Source organism: Callithrix jacchus, chromosome 2 (genome assembly GCF_049354715.1).
Source record: "Callithrix jacchus isolate 240 chromosome 2, calJac240_pri, whole genome shotgun sequence".
Lineage (NCBI taxonomy): Eukaryota > Metazoa > Chordata > Mammalia > Primates > Cebidae > Callithrix > Callithrix jacchus.
The window spans coordinates 3,392,585-3,420,198 of record NC_133503.1 but is presented as its reverse complement, the minus strand read 5'-3'; the positions used below and the strand labels follow the sequence as shown (position 1 = coordinate 3,420,198).

General features: G+C 46.5%; 1 protein-coding gene, 1 long non-coding RNA gene, 1 other non-coding gene and 1 pseudogene across 4 annotated transcripts in view; 2 read left to right on the top strand and 2 right to left on the bottom strand.

The window, feature by feature from the left end:
• Positions 1-12,723, top strand: part of LOC118151640 (uncharacterized) — a 65,519-nt gene extending 52,796 nt beyond the window's left edge. Inside the window, exon 8 of the long non-coding RNA XR_013528559.1 lies at positions 12,426-12,723. This is a non-coding gene — a long non-coding RNA (uncharacterized LOC118151640). The remainder of the gene's footprint in view (positions 1-12,425) is intronic.
• LOC118151857 (U6 spliceosomal RNA) lies at positions 6,583-6,688 on the bottom strand. The gene has a single exon (XR_004740262.1). It is a non-coding gene; the product is annotated as a U6 spliceosomal RNA (small nuclear RNA).
• A 4,063-nt stretch (positions 12,724-16,786) lies between the features above and the next one.
• LOC108588770 (NADH dehydrogenase [ubiquinone] 1 alpha subcomplex subunit 1-like) lies at positions 16,787-17,164 on the bottom strand (annotated as a pseudogene).
• Positions 17,165-24,541: 7,377 nt separating this feature from the next.
• VKORC1L1 (vitamin K epoxide reductase complex subunit 1L1) overlaps positions 24,542-27,614 on the top strand; it is an 84,758-nt gene continuing 81,685 nt past the window's right edge. For both annotated transcript variants that reach the window (XM_035291966.3, XM_054252467.2), the window contains exon 1: positions 24,542-24,849. In XM_035291966.3, coding sequence (XP_035147857.3) covers positions 24,656-24,849 — 194 coding nt within the window. In that variant the 5' untranslated portion in view covers positions 24,542-24,655. The remainder of the gene's footprint in view (positions 24,850-27,614) is intronic.

Sequence of the window (27,614 nt, the reverse complement as noted above, 5' to 3'; positions counted from 1 at the left end):
AGAGCATGGGGAGAAATGCCAGATATAGGTGATGGGGAGGAAGGCAGCAAATCACATTGCCATGTTGTACCTATGCAACAATCTTGCATGTTCTTCACATGTACCCCAAAACATAAAATGTAATTAACAAAAAAAAAGAAATATCTACATTTCTATATTTATGGCAACACTATTCACAATAGCCAAGATTTGGAAGCAATCTAAGTGTCCATCAACAGGTGAATGGATAAAGAAAATGTGGTACATATATACAATGGAATATTATTCAGCCATGAAAAAGAATAGAATCTGTTATTTGCCACAACGTGGGTAGAACTGGAGATCTTTATGTTAACTAAAATAAGCCAGACAGAGAAAGACAAATTTTGCATGCTCACAGTCATTTGTGGGTGCTAAAAATTAAGACAGTTGAACTCATGGAGATAGAGACTAGAATGATGGTTACCAGAGGTTGGGGAGGGTAATGGGCTGGAGGGGGTGCACAGGAATAGTTAATGGGTACAAAAATACAGTTAGAATGAATAAGATGTAATCTTTGGTAGTAAAACAGAGTGACAATGGTAAACAGTAATTTATTGTATGTTTTAAAATAGCTAAAAGAGGTTGGGCATGGTGGCTTATGCCTGTAATCCCAGCACTTTGGGAGGCCAAGGCAGGAGGATCACCTGAGGTCAGGAGTTCAAGACCAGCCTGATCAACATGGTGAAACACCATCTCTGCTAAAAACACCATGTGCAGTGGTGAGTGCCTGTAGTCCCAGCTACTCGGGAGGCTGAGGCTGGAGAATCACCTGAACCCGGAGGGGCAGACGTTACAGTGAGCCAAGATTGTTCCACTACACTCCCACCCAGAAGACAGAGCTACACTCCATCTTAAAAAAAGAAAAGGAAAACAGCATAATTGAATTGTTTGTAAAACAAAGAAAGAATAAATGCTTAAGGTGAGGGGTATCCCATTTACCCTGATGTGATTATTACACATTGCATAACTGTATCAGAACATCTCAGGCACCCCGTAAATATATACACCTACTATGTAACCACAAAAATTGAAAGTGAAGCATTTTTTATACCCACAATCTTGGCCAGATGTAATGTACAAACCTGTAATTCCAGTGCTTTTTGTTGTCAGAATGGGAGGATCACCTGAGTCCGCGAGTTTGAGACCCACCTAGGCAACACAGCAAGACTCCCACCTCTAATAACGGTGAAAAAAATTAGCCATGCCTGGTGGGGTTTCTGCCTATAATAGTCCCAGCTACTTGGGAGGCTGCGGTGACAGGACCCCTTGAACCCAGGAGGTTGAGGCTGCCGTGAGCTATGACTGCCCCACTGCACTCCAGCCTGGGTGACAGTCAGATCATGTCTCTTTAAAAAGCAAACCACTCCTAGCATGATCTGACCCTGTCTGCCACCTCTGTTCTTTTCCTCCTGCTCACTGTGCATTGAGCATCTGAGCTTCTTTTCTGCTCCTGTAAATGCCAAGTGGAGTCCCTCTTCAGGACCTGTGCACGTGCTCTTCCCTGCCCGAAATGGCCTTCCCACACCTCCTGTCGTAGCTGGATTTTTCTCTTGTTTCAGACCTCAGCTCACACGTCACCTCTGCAAGGAAATCCTCCCTCATCCTGTGAAGGGGAAATCATGCCCCTCTGCATTGCCTCGCCCAACCTGGTCCTCTCAAAGCAGATATCATGCTCAAAAACCAGCTTGTTATTTACTGAATTGCTTGTCTGCATGGTCTCCTCTCAAACTCAGGCGGAATCAGAACAGAAGCTCTCTAAGTCAGGAGTTTCATCTTGTTCATTCTCAGAACCTAATCTAGTAATTGGCACATAGTAGGCACACAATAAATGTCATTAGAATGAATAAGTATCAAGGGGCTGGGTGTGGTGGCTAATGCCTATAATCTCAGCGCTTTGGGAGGCCAAGGCAGTGGATCACCTGAGGTCAGGAGTTTGAGACCAGCCTGACCAACACGGTGAGACCCCATCTATGCTAAAAATACAAAAATTAGCTGGGCATCATGGTGCATGCCTATAATCCCAGCAACTTGGGAGGCTGAGGCAGGAGAATCACTTGAACCCGGGAGGTGGAGGCTACAGTGACCTAAGATTGCACCACTGCACTTCAGCCTGGGCAACAGAGTGAGATTCCATCTCAAAACAAGCAACAATGACAACAAAAACCACAAAAATTAGCTGGGCTTGGTGGTGCACACCCTGTAATCCCAGCTACTTGGGAGGCTGAGGCAGGAAAACTGCTTGAACCTGGGAGGTGGAGGTTTCAGTGAGCCAGAGGTTGCAGTGAGCCAAGATTGTGCCACTACACCCCAGCCTGGGCAACAGATTGAGACTCCATCTCAAAAAAAAGGAATAAGTATCAAGGAAGGGAGATTTTGTGATTTGCCACCTTTACATGGAAATCCTACTTAACAGTGACATTTTCTATATGATGGTATTTCTCTAATAGGAAATTGAAACTGAACTAATTAAAAAAGAATGAGGCCAGGCACAGTGATTCATGCCTGTAATCCCAGCACTTTGGGAGGCTGAAGGGCAGAGAATCACGTGAGGCTAGGAGTTTAAGACCAGCTTCAGCAACATACAGAGACCTCTGTTTCTGCAAAAATAAATTTGAATCAACCAGGTATGCCAGGTGCATCGGCTCATGCCTGTAATACCAGCACTTTGGGAGGCTGAGGTGGATGGATCACTTGAAGTCAGGAGTTTGAGACCAGCCTGGCCAACATGGTGAAGCCCTGTCTCTACTAAAAAATTGCAAAAATTAGTCAGACATGGTGGCAGGCACCTGTAATTTCAGCTACTTGGGAGTCTGAAGCATGAGAATTGCTTGAACCCGGGAGGCAGAAGTTGCAGTGAGCAGAGATCACACCACTGCACCCCAGCCTGGGAGACAGAGCAATACTTTGTCTCAAAGAAAAAACAAAACACTAAAAAGAACATTGCACCTTCTTGTCAAGAGACTGGAGATGGAGGGGCAAGAGTGGGAGCAGGACATCTGGTGAGGAGCTGCCACATCAACGTCTTTCAATCACTCCAGGCCATGTTGTGAGCGGGGTCTCTGCAAGAATGTGGCCCAGCCTCAGATGCCTCAATTCTGAGCCTCAGTGCTGGTAGAGGCCCTGGGAGGTCACACTGTGGAGGCTTCTTGGGAAAGTGTCGGCTCTTCAAAATCAACATCTTGGTTAATTCCATTGATGCTGGAGGTAATGACCTGTCTCTCTGCATATATCTGCTTAAGACAGTTACAAATTTAGTAAAGATGGGGTTTTGCCATGTTGGCCAAGCTGATCTTGAACTCCTGATCTCAGATATTCTACCCCTCTCAGCCTCCGAAAGTGCTGGGATTACAGGTGTGAGACACTGCACCTCACCCTTCTTTCATTCTTGCTCAAATTTTTCTTTTCTTCTCTCGGTTACTGTCTCCTTTTTTTTTTTTAATTGATATACTGGAAACCATAGGGAATACATATGAATCTTAATTCCAAGGGCAATTTTTAAAATTTTTTTTAGAGACAGGATCTTGCTCTGTCACGTAAACTGGAATGCAGTGGTGAGATCTTGGCTGACTGCAACCTCCACCTCCAGGGATCAAGTGACCGTCAACCCTCAGTCCCCAAAGTAGCTGGGACTACAGGTGTGCACCACTGGACCCAACTAATCTAAAGAAAAATCATTTTTGGAGCAATAGCGTTTTGCTATGCTGCCCAGAGTAGTCTTGAACTCCTGGCCTCAAGCGATCCTTCTGCCTTGGCTTCCCAAAGTGTTAGGATTACAAGAATAAGTCACTTAGCATCAAATTTCGTTGAATGCCTCTAGATGCAATTTTCCAATTTTCCTCCTTTTTTTTTTTTTTTTTCTGAAGACAGAATGTTGCTCTGTCCCCCTGGCTGGAGTGCAGTGACGTGATCTCAGCTCACCGCAACCTCTGTCTCCTGGGTTCAAGCAATTCTGATGTCTCAGACTCCCCCAAGTTCCTGGAATTACAGGCACCAGCCAACCTGCCTGGCTAATTTTTGTATTTTTAGTAGAGATGGGGTTTCACCATGTTGGCCAGGCTGGTCTCGAAATCCTAACCTCAAGTGCATGCCTATAATCCCAGCTATTCCAGGGACTGAGACAGGAGAATAGCTGGTACCCAGGATGTGGAGGTTGCAGTGAGCCGAGACGGCACCATTGCGCTCCAGCCTAAGTGACAGAGTGAGACTCTGTCTCAAAATAAATAAACAAATAAATGCTTTTTTTTTTTCCTGCCACCCAGACTTCTGAAGAAGGAGTTTGGAGCTGTACCCGATGATCCCAGCCTTTGCCCTCAACTGCAAACAAAGTGGAGTGTCTCTCAGCTCAGGAGTTATTGCTGCCCAAGGGTTTGCACAAACACCAAGTTGAGAAACTCTGCTTGCTGAAAGGGGCGCAAAAGGCAAAGGACAAACCGGTTGTCCTCTAAAGTGGAGACATTTCTATTCTATGTTGGGCTAAGATCTCGGAGAATGCAGGCAGGGAACAAGTTTTGCCGGTTTTCCAATAAGAGACCCCCTGTGGTAAGGGAGGCTCTTCCCTCTCTACCCGGTGAGTTACTTCCTCTCTTTAGTACCCAATTTTCTCATGTTTAAAATTAGGGATCCAGGCATGGTTGCTCATGCCTGTAGTCCCAGCACTTTGGGAGGCCAAGATGAGTGGATCATGAGGTCAAGAGATCAAGATCATCCTGGCCAACATGGTGAAACCCCGTCTGTACTAAAAATACGAAAATTAGCTGGGCGTGGTGGTGGGCACCTGTAATCCCAGCTACTTGGGAGGCTGAGGCAGGAGAATCACTTGAACCTGGAAGGTGGAGGTTGCAGTGAGCTGAGATTGCACTATTGCACTCCAGCCTGGGCAACAGAGTGAGACTCCGTGTAAATAAATAAATAAAATAAAATTGAGAAGTAAAACCATATGTCCCCTAGGATCCTTTCCTCTTAGCTGTTCTTTTTTTTTTGAGACAGAGTTTCACTCTTGTTACCCAGGCTGGAGTGCAATGGCATGATCTCGGCTCACCACAACCTCCGCCTCCTGGGTTCAAGCAATTCTCCCGCCTCAGCCTCCTGAGTAGCTGGGATTATAGCCACGCACCACCATGCCTAGCTAATTTTTTGTATTTTTAGTAGAGACGTGGTTTCACCATGTTGACCAGGATGGTCTCGATCTCTTGACCTCGTGATCCACTCATCTTGGCCTCCCAAAGTGCTGGGATTACAGGCTTGAGCCACCCACCCCCCCCCCCCCGCCGCCTCCTCTTAGCTGTTCTATGAGTTAATTAATGAGATTTGTTTTCTCATAAGCATACATCCAAAAAGGTACTCAAGGTAGGAAATTGAAACATGAAATTGATTCCACGTTTTCTGGAATCTCATAATTGCCCCAAATGATGTGGGAGTGTTTGGAAGAGAAGCTCTTCCTTTCTTCCTTTATTTTTTTTTTAGATCTGAAATCTCTCCCTGTCACCAAGGCTGGAGTGCAGTGGTACAATCCTGAATCACTGCAACCTCAAACTCCCGGCCTCAAGTCATCCTCCAGTTCCAGCCTCTGGAGTAGCTGGGACAACAGACACACACCACCAAGCCCAGCTAATTTTTAAAATTATTTTGTAGAGACAGGGTCTCGCTATGTTGCCCAGGCTGGTCACAAACTCCTGGCCTCAAGTGATCCTTCTGCCTCAGCCTCCCAAAGTGCTGGGACTACAGGTGTGAGACATGGTGCCTGGACCTTCATTGTTTTTTAATAACCTTAATTACCTTCTTTTGAATATCTTTAGAACTACAGCGTTTTTGTCTTTTGAGGCTAGACTTGAAGCTGATTTTTATAAATAGTCATTTTGAGTCAAGGCTTTTGAATAAAGTGAGTGGCCAGAGATGATGACACAATTTTGGCTAAAACAGTTTACTGTGAACTCTAAAAGTGTGTGCCAGTCACTGGGCCACAGTTCACTCCTCTTGCCAAACTCAGAATTGCAAATGAAAATTATTTACTTTTTTTTTTTTAAAGGGGAAGGGGAAGAAGGGAAGGAGTCCTTTTTTTTTTTTTTTTTTTTTTAAGATAGCGTCTCATTCTGCCCCACATGCTAGAGCGCACTGGCATGATTTCAGCTCACTGCAACCTCCACCTCCCAGGTGCATGTGATTCTCCCTGCCTCACCTTTCCAAGTAGCTGTCTGCCACCATACCTGGCTAATTGTATTTTTAGTAGAGACAGGGTTTCACTATGTTGGCCAGGCTGGTCTCTTAACTCCTGATCTCAGGTGATCTGCCTGCCTCGGCCTCCCAAAGTGCTGGAATTACAGGTGTGAGCCACCACTCCTGACCTAAGTCTTGTACTTTTAGTAGATACGGGGTTTCACTATGTTAGCCAGGCTGGTCTCAAACATCCTGACTTCAAGTGATCCACCCACCTCGGCCTCCCACAGTGCTGGGATTACAGGCATGAGCCACTGGGCCTGGCCGATATTTTCTAATATCAAAGGAATCACCAGGGTCTTCCCTTTCTTTTAATACATTTATTTTCTTGGTTCTGAAAATTTTTTTTAAAATATGGAATGCTTCGTGAATTTGTATGTCTTCCTTTCACCGGGACCATGCTCATCTTCTCCATGTCATGCCAATTTTAGTATATGTGCTGCCAAGCGAGCACTGGTTCTGTGTTTATTTATTTATTTTTGAGACAGGGTTTCACTGTGTCTTCCAGCTGGAACACAGCGGCATGATCATGGCTCACTGCAACCTCTGCTTCCCAGGGCTCAAACGGTCCTCCTGCCTGGGCCTTTAAAGTGTGAAGATTACAACTGCGAGCCACTGTGCCCACCCTGCAATGTTTAACTGCTGACTTCGATGCCTGGTTTTGGTTGTAGTAGACGCTCCCACTACTTTTTTCTGTAGGAATTACTGGTTTGTTCAGCTCCTTCAAAAGATCTTTGGTGTTTTATACATCCTAACACGTGAGGCCAGGTGTGGTGGCTCATGCCTGTGACCCCGGCATTTTGGGAAGCCAAAGTCAGAGGATCTCTTTGAGACCAAGAGTTCAAAACCAGTCTGGGAAACAGGATGAGCCTGTCTCTGTAAGAACTAAAAAATTATCTGGGCATGATGGTGCATACATGTAGTCCCAGCTCTTGGAAGGCTGAGGCAGGAAGATCACTTGAGCTCAAGAGGTTGAGGCTTTAGTGAGCCATGACCATGCCTGGGCACTCCAGACTGGGTGACAGAGTGAGACCCTGTCTAAAAAAAAAAAGACTAATAATTGCAGAAACATATTCTATCCTTCTGGTTACTTTAGAAATTAGGCCTAATCTTGGCCAGGCATGGTGGCTCACATCTGTAATTTCAGCACTTTAGGAGGCCAAGGCGGGTGGATCATTTGAGGTTGGGAGTTCGAGATCAGCCTGGCCAACATGGCAAAAAGTCCCATCTCAAAATACAAAAAATTAGCCAGGCATGGTGGCAGGCACCTATAATCCCAGCTACTCAGGAGGCTGAGGCAGGAGAATTACTTGAACCTGGTTGGTGGAGGTTGCAGTGAGCCGAGACCATGCCACTGCAGTCTAGCCTGGGTAACAGAGCAAGACTCCGTCTCAAAAAAAAAAAAAATATATGAAAACTCTCTCTTGGCCAGGCGTGGTGGCTCAAGCCTGTAATCCCAGCACTTTGGGAGGCCAAGGCGGGTGGATCACAAGGTCAAGAGATTGAGACCATCCTGGTCAACATGGTAAAACCCCATTTCTACTAAAAATACAAAAAATTAGCTGGTCATGGTGGTGTGCGCCTGTAGTCCCAGCTACTCAGGAGGCTGAGGCAATAGAATTGCCTGAACCCAGGAGGCAGAGGTTGCGGTGAGCCGAGATCGTGCCATTGCACTCCAGCCTGGGGAACAAGAGTGAAACTCTGTCTCAAAAAAAAAAGAAAAAAAGAAAACTCTCTCTTGAATATACGGGCACCTCCTGAACAGAGAGGTGGTTGAGCAGAGGTCCTGGCAGGTGGGACTTGGGATCCTGGCAAGGTAGGAGCTGGGACTTCAGTGTGCTCAGTGTCTGGACCTCAGTGGTGCCCTTTGTCACAAGTATCCATCTGCATGGATATTGACTTATATGGGGGAACCTCGGGAAAAACCAATGATATGGTTTGGCTGTGTCCCCACCCAAATTTCATCTTAACTTTTAGCTCCCATAATCCCCCCATGTTATGGGAGAGACCCAGTAGAAGGTAAATGAATCATGGGAGCTAGTTTTTCCCATGCTATTCTCATGATAGTGAATATGTCTCATGAGATCTGATGGTTTTATAAAAGGGCAGTTCCCCTGCACACACTTTCTTGCCTGCCACCATGTAAGATGTGCCTTTGGTCTTCCTTTGCCTTCCATCATGATTGTGAGGCCTCCCCAGCCATGCTGAACCGTGAGTCCATTAAACCTCTTTTTTAAGTAAATTACCCAGCCTCAGGTATGTCTTTGTCAGCAGCGTGAGGTAATTCAATTACAGCAGCACAGAATGGATGAAGACAAGTGCCTCTGAATGATTCACCCTGGAGAGAAGAAACTGGTTAACATCGCTGATTTTTGAGTGTTTCCCAGAGCTCTGAATCTGAATGTCTAAATCTCTGGATATCTAATTTTTAACAACTTTCCTTGTGATTCTTAAGCACATTAGAATTTGAGAATAGGCTGGGCATGGTGGCTCACACCTGTAATCCCAGCACTTTGGGAGGCCGAAGCAGAGGATCACAAGGTCAGGAGTTCAAGACCAGACTGGCCAACATGGTGAAACCCCATCTCTACTAAAAAAATAAAAATACAAAAATTAGCTTGGCATGGTGGTTCGTGCCTATAATCCCAGCTACTTGAGAGACTGAGGTAGGAGAATTGCTTGAATCAGGACCTGGGAAGTGGAGGTTGCAGTGAGCTGAGATCACACCACTGCACTCCAGCCTGGGCTACAGAGCAAGACTCCATCTCAAAAAAGAAAAAAAAAAAAAAAAAGTGGGGGAATAGCTGCTCTATATCCAATAACATTTTAACCTGGAACATATGCACTCAGCAACCCTTCAATCAATGTTATTACCTGAGTTTGCCTTATCATAAAGGTTACTCCAGGGCTTGATAAAAATACACATTCTTGCCAGGCATGGTGGCTCACACCTGTAATCCTAACACTTTGGAAGGCCAAGGCAGGTGGATCACGAGGTCAGAAGTTCAAGACCATCCTGGCCAACATGCTGAAACCCCATCTAAAAATTTTTTAAAAAATTAGTTGGGTGTGGTGCCTCATGCCTGTAGTCCCAGCTACTCAGGAGGCTGAGGTAGGGGAATTGCTTGAACTCAGGTGGCAGGATGCAGTGAGCTGAGATATTGCCACTGCACTACAGCCTGGTGACAGAGCAAGACTCCGTCTCAAAAAAAAAAAAAAAAAATTCTTAGGTCTCTCTGCTGGTGGTAATCATATATTAAACAAAGCCCAAGAAGCTACATTTATTTTTCTGGTTTTTTTTTTTATGTTTTTTCTGCTTTTTTTGAGATGGAGTCTCACTCTGTTGCCCAGGCCAGAGTGCAGTGGTATAATCTCAGCTCACCGCACCCTCCACTTCTTGGGTTCAAGCAATTATCTGGCCTCAGCCTCTTGAGTAGCTGGGATTGCAGGGTGCCTGTCATCATGCCCAGCTAATGTTTTTATTTTTAGTAGAAACGGGTTTCACCATGTTGGCCAGACTGGTCTTGAACTCCTGACCTCAGGTGATCCACCTGCCTCATCCTCCCAAAGTTCTGGTATTACAAGTGTAAGCCGTCATGCCTGGCCAAGAATCTACATTTAAATGCAGTTGTTAAATGTTCTTCTAAGTAAGTACACATATTTATTTATCTTGTGGAATTACTGGAATATAGATTAGTTAAATTTTAGATAGCTTTACCCCAACATGATAATTTTAGGTTTTGAATAGCAGTTTATTTTAAGCCATTGCTTCTGGAAGAATTTAATCTGATCCAGTGTTGGATTTTTCTTTCACTCATAGAGACAAGAATAAAGATAATAGCTAGAGCATTTACTTAGCACTATGTGCCCACCACTTGATCCTCGTCAAACCCTCTGAGGCATGGACCACTGTATTACTGCCATCCCCATTTTATGGAGAAGATACTGAGGCAAAGGGGGTTAAGTACCTTGCTAGGCATGGGCAGCTATTAATGAGGTAAAGCTGGGGTCCTGAACCACTCTTGCAACCAACGCAACACTGCGTCTCTGGAATCTGGACCAATTTCTCTGATGCTCAAAATTTGCCTGCGTTAAATGTGCTTTAGTGAAATATACTTATTTCTTTTCTGAGATGGAGTCTTGCTCTGTCACCCAGGCTGGAGTGCAGTGGCGCTATCTCAGCTCACTGCAACCTCCACCTCTCCAGGGTTCAAGCAATTCTCCTGCCTCAGCCTCCGGAGTAGCTGCGATTATAGGCAGCCATCACAGTGCCTGGCTAATTTTGTATTTTCAGTAGAGACGGGGTTTCATCATGTTGGCCAAGCTGGTCTCAAACTCCTGACCTCAGGTGATCTGCCCGCCTTGGCCTCCCAAAATGTTTGGATTATAGGCATGAGCCACCCCACAGGCCAAAATATATTTCTTTTCTTTTCCCTTTTTTTTTTTTTTTTTTGAGACGGAGTTTCGCTCTTGTTGCCCAGGCTGGAGTGCAATGGCGCGATCTCGGCTCACCGCAACCTCCGCCTCCTGGGTTCAGGCAATTCTCCTGCCTCAGCCTCCTGAGTAGCTGGGATTACAGGCACGCACCACCGTGCCCAGCTAATTTTTTGTATTTTTAGTAGAGATGGGGTTTCACCATGTTGACCAGGATGGTCTCGATTTCTTGACCTCGTGATCCACCCGCCTCGGCCTCCCAAAGTGCTGGGATTACAGGCGTAAGCCACTGATCCCAGCCCCAAAATATATTTCTTATATTAAAGAGAAAGTTTTCATTGTGCTGTGTTCTACTCATGGCTAAATGTTTCTTAAAATGAGCTTTGTTTTTTGTCTTCTTCTTCCTCTTCCCTAGAGCAACTAGAAAGAAAGAGCATTGTTCTTAACCCAAAGAGGCCTCTTCTAAAAATTTCTCTATCAGTGGGACTAATTAAATTGGAAAAGATCACCAACTAAGGGGGATTTGTGGGGGACAAAAAAATTAAAAAAAAAAAAAAATCACCAACTAAATAATAAAACAAGGGAAAGCCGGGCCGGGCGCGGTGGTTCACGCCTGTAATCCCAGTACTTCGGGAGGCTGAGGTGGGTGGATCACGAGGTCAAGAGATCGAGACCATCCTGGTCAACAAGGTGAAACCCCGTCTCTACTAACAATACAAAAATTAGCTGGACATGGTGGTGCGTGCCTGTAGTCCCAGCTATTTGGGAGGCTGAGGCAGGAGAATTGCTTGAACCCAGAAGGCGGAGGTTGCGGTGAGCCAAGATCGTGCCATTGCACTCCAGCCTGGGTAACAAGAGCAAAACTCTGTCTCAAAAAAAAAGAAACCAAACAGGTATGGTGGCATGCACCTGTGGTCTCATCTACTCAGGAGGCTGAGGTGGGAGAATCGCATGAAGCTGGGGAGGTGAGACCCTGTCAAAGAGAAAGAGGAGGAGGAAGAGGAAGAAGAAGAAAAAGAAAAAGAAGGAGAAGCAGAAGGAGGAGGAGGAGGAGGAAGAGGAAGAAGAAGAAGAAGAGAAGGAAGGGGAAGTAGAAGAAGAGGGAAGAAAAGGAGAAAGAAGAAGTAGAGGAAGAATCTGGCTGAGCACAGTGGTTCATGCCTGTAATCCTAGCACTTTGGGAGGCTGAGGCGGGTGGATCACCAGAAATCAGAAGTTCAAGACCAGCTGGGCCAAGACAGTAAAACCCTGTCTCTAATAAAAGTACAAAAATTAGCCAGGTGCAGTGACAGGCACCTGTAATCCCAGCTACTCAGGAGGCTGAGGCAGGAGAATTGCTTGAACCTGGGAGGCGGAGGTTGCAGTGAGCTGAGATCACACTACTGCACTACAGTCTGGGTGACAGAATCGAGAAAAAAAAAAGAAAAAAAGAAGAAAAATGAGAAGAAGAAGGAGAAGAAATGGTTTATGAGTGGCCACGAAGAGTAAGAAGAAAACCCAGCCTACCTCTCGCCGGGTCTATGGGGAAAATGGTGATTAAGGCAGAGAAGGTCTTTTAAGATAGACTAGATTTGGTGAGTAAGGGATTGGAAAAGCTAGAAGGAAAGGAGGATATTGGAGTTACTCTTACTGCATAATTTATAACCCCAAAACTGTGGGCACTTAAAATAACAATCTGGTTTCTTTTTTTTCGTGGTCTGGGAGTTGACTGGGTTCAGGCAGGTGATTTTCACTCAGGGTCTCTCATGCTGTTGCAGTGCTGGGGCTGGAGTCATCGCAAAGCCTTCTTCAGTCTCCTGTCTGGCAACTGATGTTGACCGTCTCCTGAAACCTGCGCTGGGACTGTGGATTGGAAGATCAAAATGTGGCCTCTCCCTGTGATCTGGGCTTCCACACAGCATGGCGACTGGGTGAAAGAGCAAGCATCCCGGGAAGACCACGGACAAATGGTGTCACCTCTTATGACATACCTTGAATCACTTCTGCCAGTCACAGACCTTCTCAAATTCAAAGGGAAGGAGCACAGACCTGACCTCATCATGAAGCAATGTTAAGGTCATATTGGAAGAAGCACATACTATTTTTATCATTATTATTATTTTTTGAGATGGAGTTTCACTCTTGTTACCCAGGCTGGAGTGCAATGGCGCGATCTCGGCTCACCGCAACCTCCGCCTCCTGGGTTCAGGCAATTCTCCTGCCTCGGCCTCCTGAGTAGCTGGGATTACAGGCACGCACCACCATGCCCAGCTAATTTTTTGTATTTTTAGTAGAGATGGGGTTTCACCATGTTGACCAGGATGGTCTCGATCTGTTGACCTCATGATCCACCCGCCTCGGCCTCCCAAAGTGCTGGGATTACAGGCTTGAGGCACCGCGCCCGGCCTCATTATTATTATTATTATTAAAGAGGGAGACTTGGGGCCAGGTGTGGTAGCTCACGCTGTAATTGCAGCACTTTGGGAGGCCATCGCAGGCAGATCGCCTGAGGTCGGGAATTCAAGACCAGCCTGACCAACATGGAGAAACCCCATCTCTACTAAAAAATACAAAATTAGCTAAGCTTGGTGGCCCATGCCTCTAATCCCAGCTACTTGGGAGAGGCAGGAGAATTCCTGGAACCTGGGAGGCAGAGGTTTTGGTGAGCCAAGACCATGGCACTGCACTCCAGCCTGGGCAACAAGAGGGAAACTCTGTCTCAAAAAAAAAGAGAGAGAGAGAAAGTCTTGCTCTGTCACCCACACTGGAGGGCCATGGCACAATCTTGACTCACTGCAATTTCTGCCTCCCAGGTTCAAGCAATTCTCCTGCCTCAGCTTCCCAAGTAGCTGGGATTACAGGTGCCTGCCACCATGCCCAGCTAATTTTTGTAGTTTTAGTATAGATGGGGTTTCACCATGTTGCCCAGACTGGTCTCAAACTCCTGACCTCAGGTGATCTGCCCACCTATGCCCCCCAGAGTGCTGGGATTACAGGCATGAGCCACTGCAGCCAGCACATGCTATTAGTAAAAAGTCAGAAAACAGACACATATGCTGGTTTGTACCTGTAACCCTGTACTTTGGGAGGCCAAAGTGGGCAGATCACTTAGATCAGAACTTTGAGACCAGCCTGGGCAACATTATGAGACACCCCACCCCCATCTCAATAAAAATTAGAAGTCAGAAAGCAACACATGTTGGTGAGGATGCAGAGAAAAAGGAATGCTTATACACCGTTTGTAGGAATGTAAATTAGTACAACCATTACGAAAAACAGTACGGAGACTTCCCACAGAACTAAAAATAGAACTGCCATTCAACCAGCAATCTCACTGCTGGGTATCTACCCAAAGGGAAAGAAATCAAAGTGTCAAAAAGCACGTGTAGTCATGTGTTTATCACAGCACTGTTCATAGTAGCAAAGATATGGAATCAACCTACGTGTCCATCAGCGGATGACTGGATAAAGAAAATGTGGCACATATACACCGTGGAACGAGACTCAGCCACAAAAAGAATGAGATCATGTCTTTTCCAGCAGTGTGGATAGAACTGGAGGCCATTATACTCAGGAAATAATTCAGAAACAAAGCGAAATACTGTTCTCATTCGTGGAGGTTAAACAATAGGTACACAGAAGGAAAAATAGACATTGAAGACTCCAAAAGATGGGAAGAGGGTGAGGGGCGAATATTCCCCTATTGAGTACAATGTTCACTGTTTGGTCATACACTCAAAGTCCAGACCTCGGCGCTCCACAGTAAGAAAACCTGTACGTGTACCCTCTAAAGAGATCATTTTTTCGGTTTTATTTATTAAACAATTCAACTGGCTGGGTGCGGTGGCTCACGCCTGTAATCCCAACATTTTTGGAGGCCGAGCCAGGTAGATCAACTGAGGTTGGGAGTTCAAGACCAGCCTGAGAATATGGCAAAACCTTGTCTCTACTAAAAATACAAAAATTAGCTGGCCTGTGGTGATGTGCACCTGTACTCCCAGCTACTCAGGAGGCTGAGGCAGGAGAATCACTTGAACCCAGGAGGCAGATGTTGCAGTGAGCCAGGATCGGGCCACTGCACTCCAGCCGGGGTGATAGACTAAGACTCCATCTTGGGGGAAGAAAAAGAAATTCGACTTTTGGCCAAGCACTATGGCTCACGCCTGTAATCCCAGCACTGTGGGAGCCTGAGGCAGGCAGATCACTTGAGGTCAGGAGTTTGAGATCAGTCTGACCAACAGGATGAAACTCGTTTCCACTAAAAATACAAAAATTAGCCAAGCCTGGTGGTGCATGCCTGTAATCCCAGCTACTCAGGAGACTAAGGCAGAAGAGTCACTTGAACCCAGGAGGCAGAGGTTGCAGTGAGCCAAGATTATGTCACTGCACTCCAGCCTGGGTGGCAGAGCAAGACTCTCTCTTTTTTTATTTTTTTTATTTATTATTATTATTATTATTTTTTTGAGACGGAGTTTCGCTCTTGTTACCCAGGCTGGAGTGCAATGGCGCAATCTCGGCTCACCGCAACCTCCGCCTCCTGGGTTCAGGCAGTTCTCCTGCCTCAGCCTCCTGAGTAGCTGGGATTACAGGCACGCACCACCATGCCCAGCTAATTTTTTGTATCTTTAGTAGAGACGGGGTTTCAGCATGTTGACCAGGATGGTCTCGATCTCTTGACCTCATGATCTACCTGCCTTGGTCTCCCAAAGTGCTGGGATTACAGGCTTGAGCCACCATGCCCGGCCCCTTTTTATTATTTTTTTAAATAAAAAGATAGGGTTTCACCATGTTGGTCAGGCTGGTCTTGAACTCCTGACCTCAGGTGATCCACCCGCCTTGGCCTCTAAAGTGCTTGGATTACAGGCGTGAGCCACCACGCCCGGCCAACTCTCTCTCAAAAAAAAATTTAACTTTTATTATTATTTTTGACACAGGATCTCACTCTGTCACCCAGGCTGGAGTGCGGTGATGTGATTATGGCTCACTGTAGCCTTGACCTCCTGGGCTCAAGCAACCCTCACTTCAGCCTGCTGAGTAGCTGGTACTACAGGTACTCACCACCATGCCTGGCTAATTTTTTTTTTTTTTTTTAGATGAAGTTTCAGTACAATGGCATCATCTTGGCTCATCGAAGCCTCTGTCTGCAGGGTTCAAGTGATTCTCCTGCCTTTGCTTTCTGAGTAGCTGGGATTACAGGCATGTGACACCACACCTGGCTAATTTTTGTATTTTTTGTAGGGACAAGTTGTTGTCACATTGCCCAGGCTGGTCTTGAACTCTTGAGCTCAAGTGATCCACCCACCTTGGCCTCCCAAAGTGCTGGGATTACAGGTGTGAGCCATTGCACCGGCTCTCAACTGTTGTGTTAGATACAAGGGGTACATATGAGTTTTGTTATAAGGGTATTTTGCACCCAGGTAGTGAGCACAGCACACAATAGGTAGTTTTCAACCCACATCCCTTCTCCCTCCTCCTCCATCAACTAATCCACAGTTTCTACTGTTTCCTATTTTTTAAATGTAAAAATTAGGCTAGGCATGGTGGCTCACATCTGTAATCCCAGCACTTTGGGAGGCTGAGGTGAGCGGATCACTTGAGGTCAGGAGTTTGAGACCAGCCAGGGCAACATGGCAAAAACCCGTCTCTACTAAAAATACAAAAATTAGCCGGGCATGGTTGTGGGTACCTGTAATCCCAGCTACTCAGGAGGCTGAGACAGGAAATTCACTTAAACCCTGGAATCAGAGATTGCAGTGAGCCGAGATCACACCATTGCACTCCAGCCTGGGTGACAGAGTGAGACTCCAGTCTCAAAAAATAAATAAATAATTAAAAATTAAAAAAAAAAGTAAGAGCACATGGGATGGCAGAACTTGTTGCAGCCACCTTGGAAAATATAATCTGCCACAGAGGGCAAGTAAAAAGAATGTTGAAGATTTCAGAAATCTAGTCGTCCAAAAGATCACAAGAGCTGTTCATGTGGCAGCTTGAGGGGAGTGGGAGCAAAGGTCATCAGAGCTGAGGAGGACGTGGGATGCTGAGTCAGGTGAACTGCATGCTCCTGCTCATGGACGCTGACATGCTCGGGAAAGCAGGAGGACTTCAGAGAACAGAGGGCAAAACACCATGTCATTCATTATTTCTTTTTTTAAATTTATTATTTTTTTCATTTTATTTTTAATAAGCACCACATAACACGCTGCATGCTACATAATATACTGTATAATCTTCTAGCAGGGGTAGATGACCGTAACTGAGTTATTTTTTCATCAATCAGGAAAATGCTTCTTTAATCAATGTTCTCCAAACCCTTTGACTTATAGTAAAGATCAGCTCCAGAGATGCGCCTATCTCTTTCCATCAAATTCCATGGATACTAAACATGAGCAACCCTTTTTTCCTTGCCGCCGTTATGAACCTGTGGATGTACGCAGTAGACAGTCCTGAAATAAGCAAGCACACGCCCATGGCGGCGAGTCCGGGGAGTATCTCGAACCACATCTCTGCCCGGTTACCTAGGCCAAAACCCTACTTCTGAGTCCTTGAAAGGCGACGGCCATTATTTCTTTGAAGAAACATGGTGTTACTCTGTCACCCAGGCTGGAGTGCAGTGGCGTGATCATACTCACTATAGCTCTGAACTCCTCAGTTCAAGCAGTCCTTCTGCCTCGGCACCCTGAATAGCTAGGGCTACAGTGTGTGCCACCATGCCTGGCTAATTTTGTATTTTTATTTTTTGTAGAGATAGGGTCTTGCTATGTTGCCCAGGCTGGTTTGTAACTCCTGGCCTCAAGTGATCCTCCCACATTGGCCTCCCAAAGCATTGGGATTACAGGCATGAGCCACTGTGCTCCACCACAAAACACTCTTTTTTTTTTGAGATGGAGTTTCACCTCTTGTTGCCCAGGCTGGAGTGCAGTGGCACAATCTCAGCTCACTGAAAACTCTGCCTCCTGGGTTCAAGCAATTTTCCTGCCTCAGCCCCTTGAGTAGCTGGGATTACAGGCATGCACCACCCCACCCGGCTAATTTTGCATTTTTAATAGAGACGGGGTTTCTCCATGTTGGTCAGGCTGGTCTCGAACTCCTGACTCCAGGTGATCTGCCTGCCTTGGCCTCCCAAAGTGCTGGGATTACAGGCATGAGCCACCATGTCCAGTGTACAAAACACTCTTTTAAAAGCTTTCATCTTTTTTTTTTCTGGAGTGGTGAAATAATCTCTGTGTGAGGACTTCCTTTTTATTTGGGAAAAGATACTTGCTGTGGGCCTATTGTTTGCACAAAGAACTAATAGCTAACATTTTTTGAGTGTCCATTCATTAAAAATATATATTGGGGCCAGGCATGGTGGCTCATGCCTATGATCCCAGCACTTTGAGAGGCCAAGGCAGATGGATCACTTGAGATCAGGGGTTTGAGACCAGCCTGGCCAACACGGTGAAACACCACTTCTACTAAAAATACAAAAATTAACCAAGTGTGGTGGTGTGCGCCTGTAGTCCCAGCTACTTGAGAGGCTGAGGCAGGAGAATCGCTTGAACCTGGGAGGCAGAGGTTGCAGTGAGCCAAGATCGTGCCACCACACTCCAGCCTGGGCGACAGAGTGAGACTCTGTCTCAAAAAAAAAAAAAGGAGGCTACTGCAGCAAGACACTCCATCAGCTACACACTTGGGCCCACAGAGGCTTCATGCTGAGGCGCGCTTTTCCCAGGCTGCACCTGCATGCCAGGGATTCCAGATTCAGGCTATTCCTGCCTTACAAACAGCTCCTATGTGGACAGTGTGCTCTGAGCCCTCTGCAGAGCTCTCAAACAATTGTCAGACCTGCATTGTATTCAGTACACTCCCATGAATATTCATTTTATTTTTAATTTTAGCTAGGATTTGGAGTGCAGCGGCTCGATCATGGCTCACTGCAGCCTCCACCTTCTGGGCTCAAGCAATCCTCCCATCTTGGCCTCCCGTGTAGCTAGGAGTGCAGAAACATACCACTATGCCCAGCTAACTATATTATTTTTTTGTAGAGATAGGGTCTCTCACCATGTTGCCCAGGCTGATCTTGAACTCCTGGCTTCAAGTGATCCTCCTGCCTTGGCTTCTCATAGTGCTGAGATTATAGGCATGAGCCACTCTGTCCAACCATGCCTTTTACAAATTTTTTTTTAATTTTATTATTATTATTTTTGAGATGGAGTCTCACTCATTCTGTCACCCAGGCTGCAGTGCAGTGGTGTGATCTCCGGTCACTGTAACCTCCCCCTCCTGAGTTTAAGCGATTTTCCTGCCTCAGCCTCCCAAGTAGCTGGGATTACAGATGCCTGCCACCACAACAGGCTAATTTTTATATTTTTAGTAGAGATGGGGTTTTGCCATGTTGTCCAGGCTGGTCTCAAAGTCTGGACCTCAGGTGATTTGCCTACCTTGGCCTCACTAAGTGCTGGGATTACAGGCGTGAGCCACTGCACCCGGCCCATCCATGCTTATTCTTGCTCCCCTTTTCCTTCATTCTTCACAGGCTTTTTTTTTTTTCCTATAAATCTCTTGCACATCAAATATGGAATGGAACTGGGATCAGCTCGCCCGGTTTCTCCTTTGTTCGTTGTTCTCTCCTGGCACAATGGCTACCGGGAGTGCCCTTCCTGCAGTCCGGGAAGTAAAAATTGTGTTGCCGAAAGACCCTTTGTCTCAGTGCTCATTTTTCTTTGCGGCACCGAGCATCTATTTCCAACACTACCAGAGCCCAGGAGTTTGAGACCAGCCTGGGCAATGTAGCAAGACCCCATCTCTACGAAATTGAAGAAAATTAGTCAAGCATTGTGGGCACACCTGTAGCTGGGATTACAAGCACAACCCACCATGCCCAGCTAATTAGTAGAGACAGCGTTTCACCATGTTCATCAGGCTGGTCTCAACCTCCTGACCTCAAATTATCCATCTGCCTTGGCCTCCCAAAGTGCTGGGATTAAAGGCATAAGCCGCCGTGCCTGGTCTTCTTTTTCTTTCTTTCTTTTGTAGAGGCAAAGTCTCACTCTGTTGCCCAGGCTGTTCTCACACTCCTGGGCTCAAGCCACCCTCCTGCTTCAGCCACCCAAAGTGCTGGGAATATAGGCGCAAGCCGCTGTATCTGACCCCAGACTTTCTGTGTTAAAGGCAGGGTCTCAATTTGTTATCCAGGCTGGAGTGCAGTGGCACAATCATAGCTCACTGCAGCCTTGAACTCCTGGGCTCAAGCAGTCCTCCCAGTTAACCTCCCATGGAGCTGGGACCACAGGAACTTTTCTACTTCCCACAATTCCCTCCACTTTTACTTTATAGTTTTCCTTTTTAAACCTTTTGAAAGGCTTAGTTGTTCTGCCTGAGTTTTTTTTTTTTTTTTTTTTTTTTTTTGGAGGCGGAGTTTCGTTCTTGCTACCCAGTCTGGAGTGCAATGGCGCGATCTCGGCTCACTGCAACCTCCGCCTCCTGGGTTCAGGCAATTCTCCTGCCTCAGCCTCCTGAGTAGCTGGGATTACAGGCATGCGCCACCATGCCCAGCTAATTTTTTTTGCATTTTTAGTAGAGACGGGGTTTCACCATGTTGACTAGGATGGTCTCGATCTCTTGACCTCGTGATCCACCCGCCTCGGCCTCCCAAAGTGCTGGGATTACAGGCTTGAGCCACCGCGCCTGGCCCTGCCTGAGTTTTTAAAAGAAAAAGCTTCTCTCTCTTTTCTCTTTACACTGTTTCTTTCTTTAGTTTTATTTCCCATCTCTCTGTCTCTTTCACACACGCTTTCTCTTATCATTTCCCAACATTTGTCAAACCCTTTTTCACATTTTTCTGGCCAGAGTGGGACTTTGCCGCTTGTGCTGCTAGCTATTATTACCTTCTTGCTTATATATTGCTCAATGACTTTGCAGGGCTAAGTGCCTGGAATTTTTCTTGAAGAAATTCAAGATTTTTTTTTAATGTTCATGCTTGCGTGGGCCTGCAGGCTGCTGCACCTTGTCACTTGGAGCACCTGAATTGACAGGGGCAGTATTTACACATGCAATCAATACTATCGAACTCGTCAATTCCACCCCTGATATATTCCCAACAGAAATGAGGCCTTATGCTGGCTGGGCAGGGTGGCTCACGTCTATAACCCCAGCACTTTGGGAGGCCAAGGCGGGTGGATCACCTGAGGTCAGGAGTTCAAGACCAGCCTGACCAACATGGTGAAACCCTATGCCTACTAAAAAAAAAAAAAAAATTAGCCAAGCATGGTGGTGAATGACCATAATCCCAGATACTTGGGAGACTGAGGCAAGAGAATCGCTTGAACCCAGAAGGCAGAGGTTGCAGGGAGTCGTGATTATACCATTGCACTCCAGCCTTGGCAACAAGAGCAAAACTCTCTCTCCAATTAAAAAAAAAGAAAAAGAGGGCTTATGTTCACCAAAATTCATTTGTAGAATGTTGATAGCAACTTAATTCGTGATAGCTAAAAATGAGCCAGATTTCCAACAGCAGTAGAATGGACAAATAAAATTATGGATATCTAATATAATGGTCTATTACACAGTAATGAAAAATAATTCACTGTCTGTAATAACATGGGTAAACCTCCCGCATACATAAAACAAGCAAGATGATCAACAGATCTCCTTAACTAAATGAAGGAATCTGTAAGAAGGAAAGCTGCAGGAGTCCACTTAGATTTATGAAAATCATTAGGGATGCGAAGTAAGGATTTTTTTTTTTCAGGTCAGGGTCTCACACTGTCATCCAGGTGGGAGTGCAGTGGGGCAATATTGGCTCATTGCAGCCTCAACCCACACCCCTGTCCCAAGACCCCTGGGCTCAATCAGTCTTTCCCCCTCAGCCTCCCAAGTAGCTGGAACAACAGGCAAGCACCCCCACACCTGGCTAATTTTGTATATTTTTTGCAGAGACCAGAGCTCCCTATGTTGCTCAGGCTGGTCTTGAACTGCTGGCCTCAAGCAATCCTCCTGCCTCAGCCTCTCAAAATGTTGTGAGCCACACCACCCAGGCAGAGTGAGGATGTTCTTGAGGACTGTGGTAAACAGCCTCCTCATATTCATGTCCTGTGTAATTCTCTTCCTTTGAGGATGGGCTGGACCTACAGACTACTGAGACTTGTTTGTTTTCTTTCTTTTTTTTTTTCGAGATGGAGTTTCACCTTCTAGGTCAGGCTGGAGTGCAACCGTGTGATTTCAGCTCACTTCAGCCTCCACTTCCAAAGTTTAAGCTATTCTCCTGCCTCAGCTTCCCAAGTAGCTGGGATGACAGGCATATTCCACTACATCCAGCTAATTTTTGTATTTTTAGTCTCGACGGTGTTTCACCATATTGGTCAGGCTGGTCTTGAACTGTTTTTTTTTTTTTTTAAAGATGGGGTTTCGGGCCGGGCGCGGTGGCTCACGCCTGTAATCCCAGCACTTTGGGAGGCCGAGGTGGGTGGATCACGAGGTCAAGAGATCGGGACCATCCTGGTCAACATGGTGAAACCCTGTCTCTACTAAAAATACAAAAATTAGCTGGGCATGGTGGCGCGTGCCTGTAGTCCCAGCTACTCGGGAGGCTGAGGGAGGAGAATTGCCCGAACCCAGGAGGCGGAGGTTGCGGTGAGCCGAGATCGCGCCATTGCACTCTAGCCTGGGTAACAAGAGCGAAACTCCGTCCCCCAAAAAAGTAATAAATAAATAAAATAAAATAAAGATGGGGATTTACCATGATAGCCATACTGGTCTTGAACCCCTGACCTCAGGTGATCCACCCACCTCGGCCTCCCAAAGTGCTAGGATTACAGGCCTGAGCCTCCGAGCCTGGCTGGTCTTGAACTCTTGACCTCAGGTAATCCACCCACCTCGGCCTCGTAAAATTCTGGGATCACAGGCGTGAGCCATCATGCATGGCTGGACCTAGGTGCTATTTTCTAAGTAGTAATAGAATACGTAGAAGTGATGGGATGTCACTTCTGGGATTAGGTTACAGAAAAGGACTGTGATCTCTCATTTTCTTTTTCTCTCTCTTCCTCTTTCTCCTCCCTAGCCCTGGGGCAAGCCAGCTGCTTCTTGTGAAGAGGTGCAAGTGGACAGGAACTGAGGTCTCCAGCCAACAACCTTAGAGGACCTGAGGCCTCCCAGCAGCCGTGGATGTGAGTTTGAAAAAGGATGGTGAAGCCCGGAGAGAGCTGCGGCCCTGGCTGACAGCTTGACTGTATCCTCCTGAGAGCCTGAGCCAGAGGCCACAGCTAACCTCACCCAGATTCACAAGCCCACTGAAACTGTGAGGAAAAAAAAGTTTGTTGTTTAGTAAGCTCTAAATTTGGGGCAATTTTTACCCACCAATAAGTAACCAATACAAGGATATTGCTTATTACTCAAAATCACTATATAAAGCCCCTGAAAAATTGAAAGCTGCAACTAGGGAAACACTGAGAATCTCTGAGAACACTGTGTTTCTTCTTAGAGACAGTCAGAAGAGCATATACATGTGTCTTCCTTTTAGTTTTGGCCACCAGGAAGCTCAGAGCCAAATGTATGACCCAATTTTATAACTGTGTAAGCCCCTATGACCTGCTTATCTGTGTTCTTATTCCTGGCCTTTCATTTTATTCTGACTTTTTTTTCTTTTTTCTTTTTTTGAAACAAGACACTTTCACTCTTGTTGCCCAGACTGGAGTGCAGTGGCGCGATGTCAGCTCACTGCAAACTCTGCCTCCCAGGTTCAAGGGATTCTCCTGCCTCAGCCTCCCGAGTAGTATCTGGGATCACAGGCATGCGCCACCACACCTGGCTAATTTTGTATTTTTATTAGAGACAGGATTTCTCCATGTTGGTCACCTCAGGTGATCCGCCTGCCTTAGCCTCCCAAAGTGCTGGGATTACAGGCATGAGCCACCATGCCTGATGCTGACTTTCCTTTTCTTCGTACTAATTTTATTAGCTCATCTATATTTTCTATATGATATGAATTATAAGCCACCTCAAATTCAACTTACAGAGAAGCAAGGCATTTGTAAATTTTTTTTTTTTTTTTTTTTGAGACTTACCCTCTATGGCCCAGGATGGAGTGCAGTGGTGCCATCTCTGCTCACTTCAACCTCTGCCTCCCGGGTTCATGTGATTCTTGTGCCTCAGACTCTCAAGTAGCTGGGATTACAGGCGCGCACCACCATGCCTGGCTAATTTTTATTATTATCATTTTTTTTTTTCAGTAGAGACGGGGGTTTCACCATGTAAGCCAGGCTGGTCTCGGACTCCTAACCTCAAGTTATCCACCTGCCTCAGCCTCCCAAAGTGTTGGGATTGCAGGCGTGAGCCATCGCGCCCGGCCCATAAATCATGTTTTAAAAATAGGTTTTTAATTTAAAACATAGTTTTGCACATTAAAAAAAACAGTTTTGCACAAGTTGAACACAAAGTGTCCGGAGGTGCTGGTGGGAAGATCAGGTCATAGGAGTGTGGCTCAGGAGCTCCAAGCCTTGGCCAGGGAAGATTGGATTGGATAAGAAATATCAAGTGATAACGACGAAAAAGGGAAAAAGGACGGCAACTGATTGCCATCCCCAGAGGGAGGGGCCGAGGGCTCACACAGTCACCCACAGTGGGATCCTTGCAACATGTTCTTTGCAAGGCTCCCCTAAATCCCTCCCTCCTGGCCCCGCCCCTCCCTGCCCCGCCCATCAACCCGGGCCCCGCCCCCCTCGCGCTCCGCGGCTGCAACGCCTCAGTCTCCGCCGGCGGATCCGGCCTCCCCGGCGGTTGCGCGCTCCGCCCCCTCCCTCCGCGCCCGCGCGCGCCGTCCCCGCCCCGCCCGCCTCACTCCTTTCGGGGCGGTTGGGCCGCGCGCCTGTGGGGGCGGGGCCCGGAGCAGGCGACCGAGCCAATGGGGCGCGGCGGCGGCGGCGGTGGCGGCGGCGGCGGCGGCTGGGTCGGGCCCCGGCGGGCGGCGGCGGCTGAGGCGGAGGCGGAGGGAGGCGGCGGCGGCGGCGGCGGCGGCGGCGACGGAGGGGCGAAGATGGCGGCGCCCGTCCTGCTGAGAGTGTCGGTGCCGCGGTGGGAGCGGGTGGCCCGGTACGCCGTGTGCGCTGCTGGGATCCTGCTCTCCATCTACGCCTACCACGTGGAGCGGGAGAAGGAGCGGGACCCCGAGCACCGGGCCCTCTGCGACCTGGGGCCGTGGGTGAAGTGCTCCGCCGCCCTTGCCTCCAGGTAGCCGGCGTGGGGGAGTGGGCCGGGAGCGGCCGCGCGGGGCGAGGGCGGAGGCTGGGGGTGGGGAGCGCGCGGCGGGAGCTCGGGCCTGGGGGCTGCGGGGACCGGGCCGCTGGGGAGCGGACGGTGTCCGAGGCCGGGCGGGGGGCGGCTGCCGGGCGCTCCTGCCCGGGGTTTAGGGGGCGACCCGACCCAGGCCGCGCGGTGGAGGTGGCGGGGCCGCGAGGCCGCCGGGGAGGGATGAGGTGGCAGAGTGCAGCCGGGAGGCCGGGGCGGGCGGGCCGGGGCCGGGCTGGGCTGGAGCGCGAGGGTCTGCGGAGGGTGGGTCCCGGCCGGCCTGACAGGCTTCCTGGTTCTGGGGAGGCGGACGGGGTGTGTGGGACCCTGTCCGCCGCACCCGCGAGGCCAGCGGCCACCTCTTGTGCCCCCCTCGCTGCAGCCGAGGCTTTGGGGCTAGCGCGGACTCAGGGGGCTTGCGTTTCCCAGCGTCTTCCTGGTGCCGGGACAGGTGTTTCCGTGGTCAGGCCCTGTTTGTACTCCAGCGCTAGTTAGAATTTGCAGAGTTCCTGGGACGGTGACATTTGCGGGCAAACACGAATTTGACCCTACTCTGGAAGAAGATACCGGCTCTTAACATCCCTGATTTCTTGGATTTCCCCTCGTATATTTCAGTGTGCCAGGAGGGGGAAATGGTCTGAGTTTGGGTCTGAGTTTAAGCTTCATTGGAGTAAAGGACAAATGTTATGTGTATGGTGGTGTTTTAGGCATTGGGAGGACTTTTAAACGTAGTTGCTTATTAGTATAATAGCATACCCATAACACACACTTTGCTAGACTGGAGCGATTGGTTTGTGTTACTGATCATTTTAGTGTTTTTTTTTTTTTTTTTTTTTTTGAATGTTGTAATTGGTTTGTCTGTTATTTTAATGCATTAAATTTTTCTAGGCAGGTTACTTTGAAAAAGGGAGATATTTACATTTTAAAGGTGGCTGCTGTTGGTTTTTTTTTTTAGGGATATTAACAAAAGTCGAAGGAATTATTTCAGAATTGATAGGTTACGGTTTTAATAGAGACGATGTCTAAATATCTAGTTGTTTGTTAACGGTAGTCACGTTTGAGCAATGTCTTCCCCTCCTGTTTGGTAAATTGGCATGTAGACAGAAATGTACAGCTCACTAGTTTATTTCAACTCACGTATTGTTGATTATGTGAGCAAGGTAGCATTGGTGTTTGTCTTGTTATTGGTTACAAACTTCAGGGAGCAGATCTTTCCACTTAGCCTTCTCATGGACCAGATACTCTATCTCATTTGCTCTTACAGGGGAAATAATTATCACATGGGCAGATGAAACATTTTCAAAATGCATTTAAAGTGTAAGTGGCAGTTTTCAGGGGAAAGTACATAGGTGTGACAAAAAGCTCACATTTGTTGGGTATTCAGAACCAAGTTAATAGGCTGATGAGACTCTCAGATCCCCTTGCGAACCATTGAGTGTCTTTTATGCAAACATTTTTGTGTTATTTCCACTTTGGGAAAGGACTTTTAAACTCATAAGTACATTCCTCCTGAAGTTAATTCAATGAATAAATATATAAGGAAAACATCATGCAGCAGCACATTTCAAGTATTTAAGAAACAAGAACTAAAAATAACTTTTGATCCTAGGTTAATATGGAATTTAAGCGGAATTATTACCAATTTAAATTTTTTTTTGAAACAAGTAGTCTAAAGTAAATGGACCTTTTAATATTGGGGTGTGGAAGGAGTACTTTATGCTTAAGTTCTTAAAATTGACTTTTTTTTGAAGAGTGTTTTGAAACACTTAATAAGCATATATTCTAAATATTCTCATAGTTATATATCCTACAAGAGCTGAGTGTGCATCATAAAACATCAAGAAGTATATTAAAAGTATATATAAGAACATGTAAGGCTAAAGGGTAACTGGCTATCTTTATAGCTTTAAATGTGAATTTAATATGTTGTGACTGAAAGCGTTTCATTGTGTAGTTGTGGACATAAAACAGTTTCACTTAGATGCTTGTTAAAGATTAGGTAAAAATACAAGAGTAAATAACTTACTTGCTATCTATATAGTGAAATTATTTTAAGAAATTTGTTCGGTTTGATCAGCCTGTTTATAAGCTACTTGCAAAAACCAAGTAGTTTATAAACGACTCATTTAACAAATGAATTTACAGGTCAACTTATTTTGAAAATAGTTTATAAACAGGCTGATGAAAATCACACATGTATATGTACATGTATAATCACATATATACATACATAGACTAATTTTTTTTGGAAGTAGGTACACAAAACAAAGTTTTTATTTTGTCAAGCTGAGAGAGCCTTCAAATGAAAGCTGAGTATTGGACACCTCAAGTTAGTTTCTTTTGAGTAGTGATTGCCAGGTAGCAGCAGTACTCAAAGATGTGACCCTTAGGAAAAGAAAGTTTGATCTCAGAGAAAGTTAACAGATGAAAAAGATTCTGAAGAAAGTCCTCCAGGATCCAGTGTCAGGTCATGGTTTTGGATTGCTTACACTCAACTTGATTCTCATTTCACAATCCCCAAATGTCCTAATCCAAACAGAGTAAGGTAGAGGTTAATGAGAGAATCTTGAGGGGCATATGTTACCTGTCTGTAAAGTCCCCTGTTATTTTGGGGCCATAATGATGTAAAGGGCCAGATTTTTAGATTTCTAAAGAAATACTTCCCCCAAATTAGGAGGCTGCAATAGAAACGCTGATTTTTTTTTTTT